Genomic DNA, 15,251 nt, shown 5'->3' with positions numbered 1-15,251 from the left:
ATCTCTCTCTTCTTTTGATGGGCTCCACTTACACGATAAATATTTATTTTACGAATGCATTTTCGTCTGAATTATTTATTGGGTTAGAAAATTCTTCTTTCTCTCAACTTTTTATATTCAGTATCCCTTCAACTTCTTCTCTTTCTCACGGGTGAAACATAGACTGCTAGATTACAGAGAAGTAGATGAAACACAACAAACAACAGATTTCAAGCAAAAAGATTTGGAACATGGGGAAGAACACGAAGGAGGCTACGCCTCGACCTCCGATGAACACCGACGGCATGGAGAATCAGTTATCCGGGTCATCACTACGACGGGGTGTCCATGCCAGCCGATAGAACTGTCGCCGGTGTACCTTCAAAGCACCGCCGTCTGGGAGGGGGTCATGCGGCCACATAACGTCGGATTCGCAAAGAACACCGACTCCCTATCTCTCCACATTAACTGCGAAGATGCTCCACCACTCATAGGTCCGAACAATCACATGATCCTCCTCCTACACTCACTGGTCAAGAAGTAACTACGTCGGAAAGTAAACAAACCTGGAGAACCGCCTTCTCCGTGGTAGATCCTCCGTCAAACGAGCCCCTCCCGACAGATCGATACAAACCCTAGAAATCCCAATGACTGATTTTCGGTATTCGCCGGGGCTCCACCGTCCTCTAGCAGAGCAACACCTTCGACCAACGAGGCGCTAGGACCTCTGAGGCACTCCTAGGGATCCGCCGCGCCATGGATCGAAAAACGGTATCGGAAAAAGGAGAAGAGAAGCACCACTGAAACGTCACTGGACGCCAACTACTTCGTCAGTAAGCTCAGACGCCGAAGGAGGGGGTCGGTGGGAGCGGGCCTGACTATCCGACCAAGCTCACCGCAGGTAGGAATGGCTCCACCCGAAAACGCGATCTCAAAAAGTTGGGAGAGAAAGAGGGGCGTCGTAAGCAACTTTTCTTCTCTTTCTCACTCTCCGTTGAACGTTTTTCTCTTCAATGTTGCAGTGAATTTTCAGTTCTCCAATCATGATGGCTTCTAGAATCAAGGTTAGCTTCTTGAAAATTTACCAAGAAAGTTTAAATCGAGGGTTTTTACCGATGTTGAATCTTGCCAGAAATATTTATTTCTTTAGATTTTATCTTTGTTTTCTAATTACTTGCAGCTATGTTTATATTTGAGATCCAATACGAACTAAGATCAAATAACCTACAAAATCTGCAGGAAAACGCAAGTGTTGTGACTGTGGTAGGCAAGACTTTTGATCGTCCCGACAATGTTCTTTTGAGGTAAGTAAACCCTAAAGACCACTCTGCTAAACCAAGGTTTATATTAACTGAAATCAAGATAAAAACTCATGGATCTTATGGGGGAAACTGAAAACAGGTGCATAGACCATGGTGTGTGAATTGTGAGGCATTGAGAAACACATGTCTATAATCTGGCTTAGCAGTTCAAAAGCTTTTGAAAATCATTTTTTGAAATCATTACGCATCAGCTAATGAGCAGCCTAAACTACAGGTGAATTAAATTTTACCTAAAACATACTGGTGAATCTTATTGATTTGTTGATGACAGATTAATGATTATCCGACGTCATTGTTCTACTACATATCTGGTGAAAAAGAGAAGCAAGTAATATTCATTGAGCTTCACTAGCTCAAGTCCTTATCGCCTTCATAACAAGATCAATTTGCAGTTAAAATTATCGACTGAATTGAGTGCCCATGACATGCATGACTTATTCATCAACAAGAGGTAGTAATGCTAAGAATGAAATGTAGTCATAGGAAACGTAGACATAAAAAGGGACAGAGAAATATCATAATGTTATATTACATGATTATGATACTTACTATATGTAACTGGAAAAGATAGAAATTCAATTTGACGAAAGAAAAAAAGAATATTAGTAGTCTCTGCAATAAAGTTTTTTTTTTAAATTAGTATCCAGGCCCAAATAATATATGCAGTGTGATGATTTGAGAGATGAATGGAAATGGAAATTTGAGAGGTAATTGTGGTATGAAACCAAATATGCAAATATATATAAACAATAAAACAATAAGACGCATAATATAAATATATAGCACGCACCATTGTTTACAACATAGAAATAGAACACCCTCTATCCCCGCGCACCCCTAGTATATGTTAATGTTAATATATGTGTCGACTGTCGAGTACAAGATCTGAATTATTGTAAAGTTTCATTTAGCATAATGAAAGTTTGAAACAACCCAAACGTAAACGTGGACCCTATGAGATGTTGCAATAAAAAAAGCAAAACCCCTATAAATATCGGGTCATAAAGGTCCATTTGACAAAAAAAAAGTAGCATCATTTAAAAGATGCGGAATCTCGATTTCATTTACAGTACATATTTTTCCGTTTACTTTTCAAAAGAACTGTAACAACTTACGTAATTATCGACGAAGGAATTAGCAAAAGAATTTCATGGAAAAGAAAAATGAGAATTGAGACAGATCTGAGGTTGTGATCTATCTGATAAGCCACCGTTTTAGACTCTTGAAAACGGATGATGCGTCTTAACTAAGCCAAACACTTTCCTTCTAAAAAGTAAAAACCCTAGATCTCTCTCCTCTTTCCTCTCTCGTCTTGCCTTTAAGGAAGCTTCCCTTTAATCTAATCTATATACATGACTTACTCTTTTCCTTTAATTCACTCAGCGTCACCTTGAAGACGTGCTTACTCGTTCCCCCCTCAGATCTATACTGCTCCACTCTCTTCATTAAAACCTTCTTCACATTCATCGTCATTTTTTCTTACCCCTAATTCTTTTGTGAGTTTTCAATTTTCATTTCATCCGAAAAAATTCATCTACTCTCCTCCTGGGTTTGTTTGAAATTACATTCAATTCGAGTTTTTTTTTTTGTTTTAAATTTTGATTCTGCAGATCTGTTCAAAGGTCTTGTCTGATATCAAGACAGAACACAAACAAAACAAAAAAAACTCTCTTTTTTTACTTCTTCTTTCCTTTATTGTTGCCACCACCAATGGCAATGCCAACTGGAAACGTTGCTCCTCCGTCGGATAAACTCATCCAGTTTCCGCCACCCGCCGTCGCCGGAAGCTGGATCCCCGACGAGAGAGACGTGTATATATCGTGGATCCGCGGGGAGTTCGCCGCGGCTAACGCCATCATCGACACGCTCTGCAATCACCTGCAAGCGATCGGGGATCAAAGCCAATACGACGCCGTGGTCTCAGCCGTCCAGCACCGTCAGTCAAGCTGGTCTCAGGCTATCTATATGCAGCCTTATTACACGATTGCTGATATTTACAAGGCTCTTCAGCACGCTGCTTGGGGATGGAAACTGAAAACGCCTCAGCAGCAACAACCTCAAAGGCATTACAATGCTACTGATCAGACTGTGAAGTTTGGTGGTAAGAGATCGGGTTATGGATTTAACAAGCATCATCATGGTGGTGGTGGTGGTGGTGGTTACAGAGGAGCTGAATCGATGGCGAGAAACGGGCATCACTTGAATTCAGATTCCCACAGCGTTGAAGCTAAGCTAGCAAGTGATGCTGAGGAGAAGAGAGGTAATGGAAATAATCTTTTGGTTGGCTTGCTTGCTTGTAAGAAAAGTTAACTTCTTGGCTGCTAAATGTTTATCTGCAATTTGGGTTTGAGATGGTTCATTGTATATTGTGGAAGCTTCGGATTTGGTTTATATGTTAGTGTTGTGGTAATGTACATTTACATTTATATATCTGTTTGTGGGACAGATGGTAACGAGAAACCAAAGAGTGATCGTAAAGATGTGGAAGAATCTGAGTCTGGTGGTGGTGAAACTCAAGCGGAGATAGTGAACCATGATTCTAAAGGTACTTTGGATAACATGTTTCTTTGATATTTCACCTGATGCGTTAGACCTTCTTGAAATGTTCTGATTTTGTGATGTTGTTTTTTTCTTTCAGATAACAATCTCAGTTCTGAGGAAAAGCAGGACGAGAAAGATAAAGAGTATACTGCAAGCATGGCCAAGACTTTTGTTGTTGAAGAGATGTATGAAGCGAAAGTGGTAAGTTGATCTTCTTTAATTTCCACTTATAAATTTAAACCTACAGCACTAAAAATCTGATTTTTTTTCTCCCTTTATGTGTAGGTTAATGTTGTGGAAGGACTGAAGCTATATGAGAATATGGTCGAGGCAAAGGAAGTTTCTCAACTCGTTTCTATTGTAAACAATCTGAGAACCTCTGGAAGAAGAGGTCAACTTCAAAGTAAGAATCCTTTTTTTTTTCTTGTTATTATTATTAAGTCATGTCTTAAAACCGCTGTTTCATGACAAAACAGGTGAGGCATATGTGGGTTATAAACGTCCAAATAGAGGACATGGACGCGAGATGATCCAACTCGGTCTCCCAATAGCTGATACCATGCCTGACGATGTGAGTATCAAAGGCAAGTTCTTTGAAAAACGTTACTTTACTTTATAAGTTTCTGTGTATTGTTGGTTAACATTAAGCTATGAGTTTCAAGCAGGTCGAAGAATAGAGCCAATCCCGTCGTTTCTTTCAGACATCATTGAACGTTTGGTCACGAAACAAATCATACCTGTGAAACCAGACGCATGCATCATCGACTTCTTCAACGAGGTAAATAAATTAGTTTAGTTTTTTCTTAACTAATTAATCTGTTTCCTTAACTAAGTAAAAGTCTTCTTTTGTTGAACCGTAGGGAGATCACTCGCAGCCTCATATGTTAGCTCCACGGTTTGGAAGACCAGTTGGGATCTTGTCCCTGTCGGAATGCGATTTCACATTTGGAAGAGTCATCGTCTCTGATCATCCCGGCGACTACAAGGGCTCTCTCAAGCTTTCTCTTACTCCCGGGTAACCGTTTCTCATCTTTCTCTCAAACACCTGAGATCATTCATTCAAGTCAGTTAATCATATCACATGTTTTGGTGGTTTTGAACAGATCGGTTCTTCTGGTGGAAGGCAAATCCGCAGATCTTGCTAAGTTTGCGATTCACTCAATCCCAAAGCAGCGGATTCTCATCACCTTCACCAAATCTCAGCCGAGAAACTCCATAACCGGTTCTAACTGGGCTCCACCGCCTAGCAGATCTCCACCTAATTTACACAACCGTCAACAAACCGGCCCACCTAAACATTATCCTGTCATCCCGACCACAGGTGTCTTCCCACAAAACGGAGCTGTTCAACCTATTTTCATATCCCCTTCTCCTCCTCTTCCCCCTCAAATGCCTTTCCCAGGTGGTGTCCTTCCCGGGGCAACGGTCTGGCCTCATCCACGACACCAGCAGCCACCACATCCCAGACTGCCCGTTCCTGGCACCGGTGTGTTCCTCCCACCCGGTTCAGCTCAAGAACAGGTGTCCACAGAAAAATCTAACGGAAGCAACGCTGCAGAGGGAAAGTTAGAAATGAAGACTAAAGAAGAAGCTTGTAGCAGAGACGCTGCAGAGGAAGGCGGTGACAGTAAACAGAGCAATTAGCTAAAAGAAGAGAAAGATAGAGAGAGAAACGAGTCAGGAGAGATTAAATCTTGAAGCTGCAGTTTGTTAAACTGTAAAAAAGAGCGGCGAGTTCTACCAAACCTTTTGTCCTTTTTGCCACTTCAGACATTGTTTTTAGGAGATACGAGCAAAATGTACCCGTTTTGACGTTTTATACTCTCTAGAACTCATTTTTATCTATTAATTTCAGTTGCAATTATAATTATCTTCCTCGCTCACAGTTTTTTCTAAATATATATATATATACTAAAGTGCTCAAGAGTTATGCAAATATATGTATTTGAGTAAAACTGAAAAGAATGGAATGTGGAAGATAATATAAATTTAGAAAAAGCAACAAAATAGAAGAATTCCCCTAGAAAAACAAAAATGAGATTTCTTATTTTAGCTTATCCTTTATCTGATTTGTCTTAAAAAAACAAGCGAAGGCTTTTTTTTTAATTGGTTTTAAAACCAACAAATATTTCGAACTTATAAAGAGTAAAAGAAAGAGAAAAAAAAAGATTTAAAAACCAAAAAGCGAGGGAGATGAATATATGGAAACGAGCTTCCGTAGCTCTCAAGGACGGAACTAGCCTCATCGCGGCGGACGACCTCCTAAAGGCAGCCGTCGTCAAAGCCACAAACCACGACGAGTACTGCATCGATCCAGAGAACGCTCTCTTCATCTACCGCCACGTCCGCGCCACCCCGGCGAGCCTCAAGCCTCTCATCAGCGCCATCTCCTCCCGCGTCACGCGCACGCGCAGCTGGGTGGTTGCTTTAAAAGGCATGATGCTGATGCACGGCTTCTTCCTCTCCAAAACCACCGCCGCGGAGTCGATCGGACGGTTACCGTTCGATCTCTCCGCGTTCGGCAGGGAAGGAAACTCGCGCACGAGCAGCAGATCCGGCGGGTTCAACCTCTTCGTGCGCGCGTACTTCGCGTTCCTCGACAGGCGCTCGATCCTCTTCCACGACGGGAACCGTCACCGGTACGACGAGGAGTCGTCGGTGATGATAAGGCTCGTGATCATACGCAAGATGCAGGTGATCATCGACTCGCTGGTTCGGATCAAACCGATCGGGGAGAGCGTGAGGATACCTGTGATCAACGAGGCGATGGAGAACGTGATCAGCGAGATTCTGGAGATCTACGGCTGGATCTGCCGCCGGATCGCGGAGGTGTTGCCGAACGTGAACTCGAAGACGGGGAAACGGCAGGCTGACGTGGCGTTGAAGATCGTCGCGAAGTCGATGACGCAGGGGGAGGAGCTTGTGAAGTATTTCGTGTTCTGCAGAGATCTCGGAGTGGCTAATGCTCAGGAGATTCCGAATTTCGTGAGGATTCCGGTGGATGATGTCATTCATCTACATGAGATCGTGTGGACGGATAAAGAAGAAGAGCAAGGGGGAGAGGAGGAGACGGATGAGGGTGAGAATGGTGAGGAGAGGGCGAAGTGTGTAGAAGAAGGAGAAGAGGAGATGGAGCGTGAACTGATTCCTGTAATTGATGATTTGATAAAACTTGATGATGATGAAGCTAAGGAGAATGAGGAGGATGACGAGCCCCCAACTGCTCCTCCGGTAGTTGATGTTCCAGACTTAATTAGCCTTTAATTATGTTTTATATTCTCTCTGTATTAATTAACTTGGACTGGTTACTACTATTTGTTTATATGGTCCCAAATTAATTTCGTGATTCTATAATAATTTAAGGCTTAATATCTTGATTTATTCTATTTATAGCTATATATAAAACATGTAAATGTACGCGACAACGACTTTTATAAGTACGTTCTTTTTTGGTTTGATATGGACTGAATAAATGTAAACAGACATTATAAAAATGTAACTATAAGTTAAAGGAGGGTATAATTCAACGACTAATAATCATTTCAGCTGGAAATCTTAGAAATAAAAATTTAATCAAAAGAATTATCTGTTAAAACTTACAAGTCAGTAAAATGTTTACAAAGATAACAAAAGGAGGGAAAAACCAAACTTCATTTTCTCAGTCACCTTCTTCCCTCAGACAAACAAACAAACAGACTCCAGCAAGTGGTGGTTTACCTGAACTCAGATTGCAGACAGAACTCAAAAGGTCACAGACTTCGGATACACGATCATTGAGAGACCCCAGTCCCGGAAGAAAGAAACTAAATCATCTGATCGTGACGAACTTGTTAGTCCCATGTCTAGCCCAATGGCTCTTAAGATCAATCGGATTCCCAAAGTTAAACCCATCGGACGCAAGTTTCTCAAGCACCTTCTTAAACGCGCCTTGACTCATCTTCCTACCCGAGATCCTCGCTCCACGACGTTTAGTACTCATCGGTAACGGATGCATCGATATGTTTGTGGTGCAACACGCAGATTGCCAGCCTCCACAGCCCCAACGGTAACACTGCTGAGGAGCTCCAGTGCAAGTGCATACCGGTACAGGTAGATCCGAAATGTCCATGTTCACTCCGTTAATAACGAAGTCTACACTTTTCTTAGCCTGTTTCACTTTAATGCTCTTGTCACTCTCCTCCTTCGGTTTCCGAGGCTTCTTAGCCTTTGCTGAGGCGCCAGGTTTTGTATTAGGCTTTCTCTTCTTATTGGTCTGAACAATCTCTTCTACTTGTTCGTGTTTAACCGGGTATTCCTCAATGGTTTGATGATGACGCATCGACTGGGCTGATGAAGTTTCGGGAAGGATGTTTCCGTAATTATTACTGGTTGTTACAGGCAACATGTTGAAGAACTTGTCTTTGTGTTGGTTAATCCAATTGTAGCTCATGTTGATAGGAGGCTCAGGTTGGTGGTGGTACGGTCCGTTTTGGCCAATCATTAGATTCGGGTCACGACCGGTTAAAAACGGTTTAGTGTTCCGATCAATGCTTGGCATTAGCTGCAACCCGAGATTACCTTTGAATGTAGCAGCTGCTGGTTCGTAGTAACCCCAGTTGCGAAACCCATCATCATCCATTTCAAAGATCTACAAAAATTGTCATTACAAAAACCCCAAAGATATTAAAAACAATTTCAGACAATCAGAGATTTTCAGACAAGGCTGTTAATCTATGTTCGAATGCAAAATTCGAATTAGCCAAACTCGTAATATTTTTTTTATATTCACGAACAATGCAAATCATTAGAGTTGCATAGAAAAACAACAGATCAGATCTTGGAGATGACCAGAAAACAAACTTAGAGTGTGTAAAACATGAGATTCACATATGAAATCCCGACATCTTTTGGACATATCTTCCAGAAAACAAGCATGCATATGCAACAGAGCTTCTAGATCTGGAGAAACCAGAGCTAGATCTAAGGAAGCTGGACATGGATCGAGTAATTTCGCAGCTGAATTCTAAGAAACCGTAATATATATGGTCCGATGGAGAGAGGTTCGAAAGAAAAAGCTTAGGTACAGTACACAAAAAAAGTCCAATTGTAAATTTTCAAAGGCGGGGAAAAGAGAGAGAGATGGAAATCGATTAGGAGAGAGAAAACTTACATGAGGATTGGGTTAAACGAACGGGGCTCTTTTAGGGAATTTTTTGCCTTGCTGATGAGAGAGGAGAGAGAATTCTGAGAGAGATTGAGGAAAGAGAAGGAAGAAAGAGAAATATTTTAAGAAAAGAAGATAAGGAAGAAAGAGAGAGGAGAGAGATCTGAAGAAAGGGAAAGTAAAAAAAAAAAAAAAAAAGAGAATTGAGTGGAACAGAGACAGGCCCTAAAAATGAAAACAATTTTCTAATTAAAAATAAATAAATAGCCTTCTTCTGAACTAAATAAATATCTAAAATGGCTTTTCCCATGCCATGAAGAAGACTATTTTCTTATGCTTGGTCAGTGTACATACAAAAAGATAAAAGCCATTTTGTGAAAAAGAGAAACCAAAGCCCACACTTCAAATCTTTCTAATGCTTCTTTTCAAAAACTATTTTAAAGGCAACGAGATTGTTCTTGAAAAAAGAAGAGGAGATTAGAAATTTTTTGAATGAAACATATTCTTACTAAAATCTTGTTGTTCATTAAACTCTGAATGTACCATATGGATCGTGGATGTAACTAGGACATGTTTACTTAAAAGCCAATATATTCAAAAAATACATTTCCCAATCCATTTGACTAGTCGTGTTAGAGCACGAACGTTTTGGTAACATATAAAATTGTATGTTCAGTGTTTCCAAAGCGAGTTTCATCTCTTATACATATTGCTAGTAGTCAGAGGTTGTCCCTCAAAACATTCCATTCCTGTTTTCTCTAAACAATTAACTTCAATTCTTCACTAATCTCCAAAGTTATATCAAATCAGGTTCAAATAAATACATTGCAAAATGTATCATTCACTACACTACCTTAAATATCGTTGATAGATCCTGGGCTGCTGCTGCTCATCATCTTAGGACTCTTTCTCTTCTTGGACTTGCTTCTCTCTGCAGAACACTGTAGATAGCTACTACTACTAAATTGCTTCAACAGCTTGCGGTTCTTTTCATCTAGCTCTCTGTTTTGCTCGCACACAATCTCAACTTCCTGTTCGGCTTTAGCGAGATTCAAGATGAGGCACTCTTTCTCCTTTTCAATCCTCTTCACCATCGCAACCAAAGACACAGCCTTTCGCGTCGACGGCTTCAACTCCTCCCATCTGCTCAACAAAGACCGGTCTTTAATGTTCGCCTCCAAGAACACGCGCCCAAACTTAATCTCGTCTTCGCTAACAAACGATGACAACACTGAATCAACCAAACGTTCCTCTTCTTCTAACGACGTTAACTTCTTGTCGGATTCCACTTTACGCTTCTTCATTACATCAGACATCGTTCTCACTTGTTCCTCTAATTCCCGAACCCTAGATTCACTTTCTCTCGCCCTCTCGTCGGACTCGTTACCGAAATCCATCAACGCCTCACGGTCTTGATGGTAAAGAAAGCACTCTCTTTCCCATTTCTTACACTGCTTCACCAAATCCTCGCACTCGCCGCTCAGTTCCCGATTCTCCTCGACGAATTTCTTAACGGCCTGAGCGTTGATGCTCGCTTCCGATCTCGCGAGTTCGATCATTTGTTCTTTCTCTTTCAACCTGGAGACTAGAGACATGTACTGTTCGCGAAGACGACGCTGAGACTCTTGAGCCGCGGAGAGTTTGTTCTGGAGAGCGTCTATGGAGATCGGGATCCCCAGAGAGTGGTCGATCGTGTCCTTGATGTAGTCGTCGACGTCTCGCGGAAGATCCATTGTCGCTTGATCCAAAAGAAATCTCGAGAAATCGCGTACACAGAGTTACTTCGCCGAAGGATTCTAGGGTTCCTAAAGAAGGATCTGTAAATTCAAAATTGAAGAGGTTCTATTTGCGAATCTGTTTGCTCGAAGAACCTTTTAATATTGGGCCGAAATTAAGTTTCTTATTGGGCCAAAATTAAGTTTATTATTGGGCCAAAATTGAAAGCGCATACAGTTTTACTTCAATTTTAATAAGTTAATGACATTTATTATTTATTAGATTTTACCCATGTTCGAAAACGCGGACGCGGAGAGCGATTACGCAGCGTCGAAGAGTTCTCGTTGAGACGGAGGCTCAGTGTTCGGAGACGAGTTAAGTTTCCGAAAACACCGTTCGGGATGGTGCCTGAGAGAGAGACGCCGGGGAGACGGAGGGCGGTGACTCGGTTGTTGTCGCATTTGACGCCGGCCCAGTTGCAGGGCGAGGTCTGTCTAATGTCCCAGCGGAATGTGCGGCCGCCGACGGCGGAACGGAGAGAGAGAAGAGCGGCTCTGTCGGCGTTGAGGTCTTGGGTTGAAGGGAGAGGGAGAGAGAGGAGAAGGGTTGTGAGGAGAACAGAGAGAATCGTCATGGAAGAGTTGGGGAAGACTCGCATTGTGTGATGATCAGAGAAGGAAGAAGGAGAGAGAGAGAGACGGTAGAAGAAAGAGAAGGCTCTTTTGCAGAGCTGTGGTTATAGAGACAGAGGTGAAAGCATTCAACAGCCTAATCCTCTTTCTTCTCCCCCATGTTTTTTTTGCCTTTTTCTTTTCTTTTTTTTCCTTCTCTATTATTTTATGATACGTAATTTATTTTGTCAGCATGTGAATAAGTAGTGTCAGTTATTGAAATTAAAAAATATTAAGTTTTTAAAGTATATTAAATTAATTAAAGACACAGAACAGAATTCTCAAATAAGCATTCGTCTAATTAGATTCTTCGATAATTTAGCATCCTTAAATTCACATTGACATAATTTTCAAAATAAAAACGAAGTTGATATTGTGATAGTTTTATTATACTAATAGAAAATGGTGGGTATAGGTAGAGAGTTGGTAGGACCGTAAAATGTTAGAAGACCGCAACCACATTTGATTACATTAAAGTTTTTGACATAAAATCTCTTTTTGTGTTCCGTCTCCCTCCACTCTGTTGAAGAGTGTGTCCATATATTAGTTGTATGCCATGTTCGAAAACGCGGGCGCGGAGAGCGATTACGCAGTGTCGAAGCGTTCGGCGGAGGTCAGCCGCGGCGATTTCATGAAAATCGGTTAAGAAATCGGGTTCACCAAAAAAGTTCAATTTTTCAGATTTTAAATGCTTAAATCGAATTGTACATGCTAGATCTACGAGTTTGATGAAAAAATAATAAGAAAAATGCAAGATTTGAGTGAATGGTGATTGATTTAAATTAATGGCTATGGTGAAAGTTACAGAAACTCCAAGCGACAGTAAAGCGACAGTAAAAAAAGAAGAAGGTTTAATTACAGTTTTGCCATTATTAAAAAAAATGATTAAAAAACACGCTTCTAAGGATTCGAAGACGTGAAACAATGCTTTTAAAGCAGCTAACGTTCCACCAGACTACAAGACAATATCCGTTTTATTTATATAAATTGATTAATCACTTAAAACTAGGCGCCGATTAATGTCCGATTACTCTCCGATTTTCTGTTAACTCGCTAGGCTTGGACCAGCCGTCCGACTCACGCCTAGCGTAGTTTCGAACATGGGATTTTACTACCGGCAAAAATTTGGTAACTCTTTATTCTTTCATCAAAATTATTTCAATTTTCAATTAGTAATTGTATTGAGATTGAGTATCTGTATCTTGTAAACTATTTATATTTTTAATTTGTCGGGAAAAGCAGGTATTATATCATCTTTTACAATCCGTAAAGTACATAGAAAAAATGGATACAAGTAATTTAAAAATTTGTAGCACATAATAACGAGAGAAGAAAGAGAGAGAGAGAGAGACTCACCTAAAGTAAAGTCTCTAGTGAGAAGAGATGCTTTTCTCAGACAATAATCAGACATTTGTCTTTGTGTTTCTCTCTTCTTTCTAACAACCTATCTCTCTCTGTCTTTCTTTGTTCTAGCAAAATTCTTAACGAGGCAGAAGAAGGGAAGATAAGACTTCTTCTTACTCGCATTTGATCGACCTGTAAATGTGACGAACAAAGAAAAGTGCTGCGCGGAAGCCGACAGTCCCGAGCATCAAGAAGAATCCATAGCAAATGCAAGCCATGTACCCGAAGAAGAACGAGGTTTGCATGAAACCCGACATGTCTGATCGAGCGTAGTAATAGTATAAGCAGTAAGCGTATATAAACAAACCAGTCGATCCACCGCATAGGAATGATCTGCAAAACAGTCATTTTATACCATTAGGCTCGGGTTCTATTAATAAAGGTAGAGACAAATAGACAGAGTTTCAACGAACCTCCACCACCACTGGTGATCTTCCGCAGCGAGCTGGAAGTAAGTCAAGGCGACGGTTATAAAAGCCGTGACGATGATGAGGATGATGAACACGATGAAGAGGATGCTGTAGATGGTGTAGATCCGGTGACCCCACACGCTAGCGAAAATGTAGTAAAGCTCGATGTAGATGGCGCTGAAAGGAAGGAAACCAGCCATCGCCATCTGAGGAAGAGCGCTTCTGTACCAAGGGAGCGGCGGAACCTCGCGCGGGTACTTGGTCGTGCGGCACGGTGCTTGGAACTCGGATTTGCTGTTTTTGCCGGCGATGCCGCCTAAGACGAGGAGAGGAGACGTGACTAGTGTCCATATAAGGACGATTACAACGATGGTTCCGAAGGGTAGTGCCGCGGTTGCGGTGTAGGTGATGGCGACGGTGTTGAGGAAGCAGAAGGTTAGGAATAGAGGACCGCAGAAGAGACATCCTGTGAGTAACAAGTTTCTCACCTGCAATAAGATGAAATGAGAATCTGTTGAGCTAATGTAGAAGTTGACTTCTATGCGTTAAGTAAACATTTACTTACCCAGCTTTTTCCTTCAAGTTGGCAGTAGAACGAGGCGGATGTGTATCCAGCGATTCCAGAAGTTAGAGCGTAAATGACCACTAAAGCGGTGAAGAGTGCTCCTCGGTTGTATGGGTAGAACACTCCAACAAGAGCTAGCATGAAGATGAATACGGTGCTGATAGAGGACAAATGAAAAAAAGCAAAGGTTATATATAATGAAGAAATAGAAAAAAAATAGTAGAGTTAATGAGAGACGTACAGAGTGAACAATTGAGTACCACAACCGAGTGATGCAGCAAACAAAGAGTTGTGCGTTGGGAACCTAAAGACATCTCCATGAATGTACTTCCACCCAGTTTCTTCTTGATCATCAGCAGCTTCCTCGTCTTGAGCATACTTCATGAAATCGTTTTTGAGGACTCGCATCAAGATAGTCGCAAGGAACCCAGTCAAAAGAAGGACAGTGACGCATGAGTTAATAATAGAGAACCAGTGGATCTCCAAGTGATGCGGAAGAGAAGAAGACATGGAGTACTTCTCCATCCTCTTCTCAAACGGAGTCTCGGTCTCCTTCCACTTCACAGTGTACATAAACTCCGCATCGACTTCTTTGTCCTCAGTGAGATCCACAAGCGAATGAGGATCCATCCTGGCGCTGATTTCGATCACGCGGTCGTTGTTGTAGAGAATCTCAAACTGGATGTGCTTGTAGAGGAAGTATCTGTGTTCACTCGGATCAGATTTGATTTGTTTGTCAACTTTTCCAATGAATCCCCAGATGGGGAGGTCATCGTAGTACATCTGGAAGTAGCAGGCTTTCTCAACGGCTTTTCGGAACTGTTTGACCTCTTCTTTCCTCAGCTTCTTTTTGCAGTAGACCTCAGAGTCTTTTTCATCTCTGAAGTTGAGTTTGTATGGAGCGCTAACGAGCCTATCACCGTTTAGAACCTCGCCAAAGGCTTCCTTCTTCTCCTTCACACCCTCTAGAAACCAAAACCATTGAGTATTGAAACATAACACACAGATAGTGTGATGAATCTAATGTATAGTACCTGGAACACAGAAGGGGAGATCAAAATACCGATACGTCTCACTGCAAATCACCGTCGATGAGTCACGTTATAGTATTCAAATATAAAGACAGAGATTCATCACATACACTAAAAATGTTCGAATTGTTACAAGTTTGTAGTGTGCTTGTACACTTGAATTTTCGTTTACAATCAATCGCATTGTGTAATCGACGATCAAATCTCTCAGCCCTCAGTTTAGAACCCAATACAATAATCTACCTACCGACACACACCAGTGGCCTTTTTACCTTGGATTGTGAAATGGGCCGACCTTGTTGGCGTAGAGAGGAACGGTGTCTCCTTCCTTGTAACGGTGGTCGGAGGCGTCTGATCTCACCAAGCCGGTGCCCGAGAAGATTAGAGCTCCGACTAATAGGAGCAGCATCGTCGGTGTCCTCATTGCGTTTTTTTCTCCTCGTGAGATCTGAGTCTCTCTGTTTTTATT

The 15,251-nt window shown here is 41.5% G+C and overlaps 5 protein-coding genes across 6 annotated transcripts; 2 read left to right on the top strand and 3 right to left on the bottom strand.

The window, feature by feature from the left end:
* Positions 1–2,460: 2,460 nt before the first annotated feature.
* On the top strand, positions 2,461–5,712 carry LOC106295411. Of its 2 annotated transcripts, XM_013731302.1 has the most exons (9): positions 2,461–2,797; positions 2,912–3,561; positions 3,748–3,846; positions 3,940–4,043; positions 4,128–4,245; positions 4,319–4,426; positions 4,508–4,620; positions 4,703–4,857; positions 4,946–5,712. In XM_013731302.1, exons 2-9 carry the CDS (start codon positions 3,012–3,014, stop codon positions 5,484–5,486), a joined length of 1,788 nt encoding a protein of 595 aa, XP_013586756.1. In that variant the 5' UTR covers positions 2,461–2,797; positions 2,912–3,011; the 3' UTR covers positions 5,487–5,712. The 2 variants fall into 2 exon arrangements, with proteins under 2 accessions (XP_013586756.1, XP_013586755.1); XM_013731301.1 differs by having other exon boundaries at positions 2,461–3,561.
* Positions 5,713–5,821: 109 nt separating this feature from the next.
* Positions 5,822–7,288, top strand: LOC106295412 (putative clathrin assembly protein At1g14686). The gene has a single exon (XM_013731303.1). The coding sequence runs from the start codon at positions 6,036–6,038 to the stop codon at positions 7,104–7,106; it is 1,071 nt and encodes a 356-aa protein (XP_013586757.1). The 5' UTR covers positions 5,822–6,035; the 3' UTR covers positions 7,107–7,288.
* Positions 7,289–7,395: 107 nt separating this feature from the next.
* Positions 7,396–9,165, bottom strand: LOC106343587 (protein BASIC PENTACYSTEINE2-like). The gene is made up of 2 exons (XM_013782839.1): positions 8,992–9,165; positions 7,396–8,469 (listed from the first exon to the last, which is right to left on the bottom strand). The coding sequence occupies exon 2, from the start codon at positions 8,458–8,460 to the stop codon at positions 7,651–7,653; it is 810 nt and encodes a 269-aa protein (XP_013638293.1). The 5' UTR covers positions 8,461–8,469; positions 8,992–9,165; the 3' UTR covers positions 7,396–7,650.
* Positions 9,166–9,640: 475 nt separating this feature from the next.
* On the bottom strand, positions 9,641–10,816 carry LOC106293274 (golgin subfamily A member 6-like protein 22). Its single transcript, XM_013728927.1, has one exon. The coding sequence runs from the start codon at positions 10,716–10,718 to the stop codon at positions 9,840–9,842; it is 879 nt and encodes a 292-aa protein (XP_013584381.1). The 5' UTR covers positions 10,719–10,816; the 3' UTR covers positions 9,641–9,839.
* A 1,978-nt stretch (positions 10,817–12,794) lies between these two features.
* Positions 12,795–15,251, bottom strand: LOC106343944 (transmembrane 9 superfamily member 2-like). Its single transcript, XM_013783307.1, has 6 exons — positions 15,055–15,251; positions 14,786–14,826; positions 13,993–14,716; positions 13,752–13,908; positions 13,190–13,674; positions 12,795–13,109 (listed from the first exon to the last, which is right to left on the bottom strand). Exons 1-6 carry the CDS (start codon positions 15,204–15,206, stop codon positions 12,890–12,892), a joined length of 1,779 nt encoding a protein of 592 aa, XP_013638761.1. The 5' UTR covers positions 15,207–15,251; the 3' UTR covers positions 12,795–12,889.

Source organism: Brassica oleracea, chromosome C5, assembly GCF_000695525.1.
Source record: "Brassica oleracea var. oleracea cultivar TO1000 chromosome C5, BOL, whole genome shotgun sequence".
In the NCBI taxonomy this organism is placed as follows: Eukaryota; Viridiplantae; Streptophyta; class Magnoliopsida; order Brassicales; family Brassicaceae; genus Brassica; species Brassica oleracea.
Note: the sequence above shows the minus strand (reverse complement) of the source record. Positions and strands in the feature narration are given on the sequence as shown.

Excerpts from the sequence above, each read along its gene's own strand:
- LOC106295411 (XM_013731302.1), top strand. The coding sequence starts at position 3,012 with ATGGCAATGCCAACTGGAAACGTTGCTCCTCCGTCGGATAAACTCATC. Across the intron at positions 3,562-3,747 it reads TGATGCTGAGGAGAAGAGAG|ATGGTAACGAGAAACCAAAG; the intron begins GTAATGGAAATA and ends TTTGTGGGACAG. Across the intron at positions 3,847-3,939 it reads AGTGAACCATGATTCTAAAG|ATAACAATCTCAGTTCTGAG; the intron begins GTACTTTGGATA and ends TTTTTCTTTCAG.
- LOC106295412 (XM_013731303.1), top strand. The coding sequence starts at position 6,036 with ATGAATATATGGAAACGAGCTTCCGTAGCTCTCAAGGACGGAACTAGC.
- LOC106343587 (XM_013782839.1), bottom strand. The coding sequence starts at position 8,460 with ATGGATGATGATGGGTTTCGCAACTGGGGTTACTACGAACCAGCAGCT.
- LOC106293274 (XM_013728927.1), bottom strand. The coding sequence starts at position 10,718 with ATGGATCTTCCGCGAGACGTCGACGACTACATCAAGGACACGATCGAC.
- LOC106343944 (XM_013783307.1), bottom strand. The coding sequence starts at position 15,206 with ATGAGGACACCGACGATGCTGCTCCTATTAGTCGGAGCTCTAATCTTC. Across the intron at positions 14,717-14,785 it reads TCTCCCCTTCTGTGTTCCAG|AGGGTGTGAAGGAGAAGAAG; the intron begins GTACTATACATT and ends TTTGGTTTCTAG. Across the intron at positions 13,909-13,992 it reads GGTACTCAATTGTTCACTCT|CACCGTATTCATCTTCATGC; the intron begins GTACGTCTCTCA and ends GTCCTCTATCAG.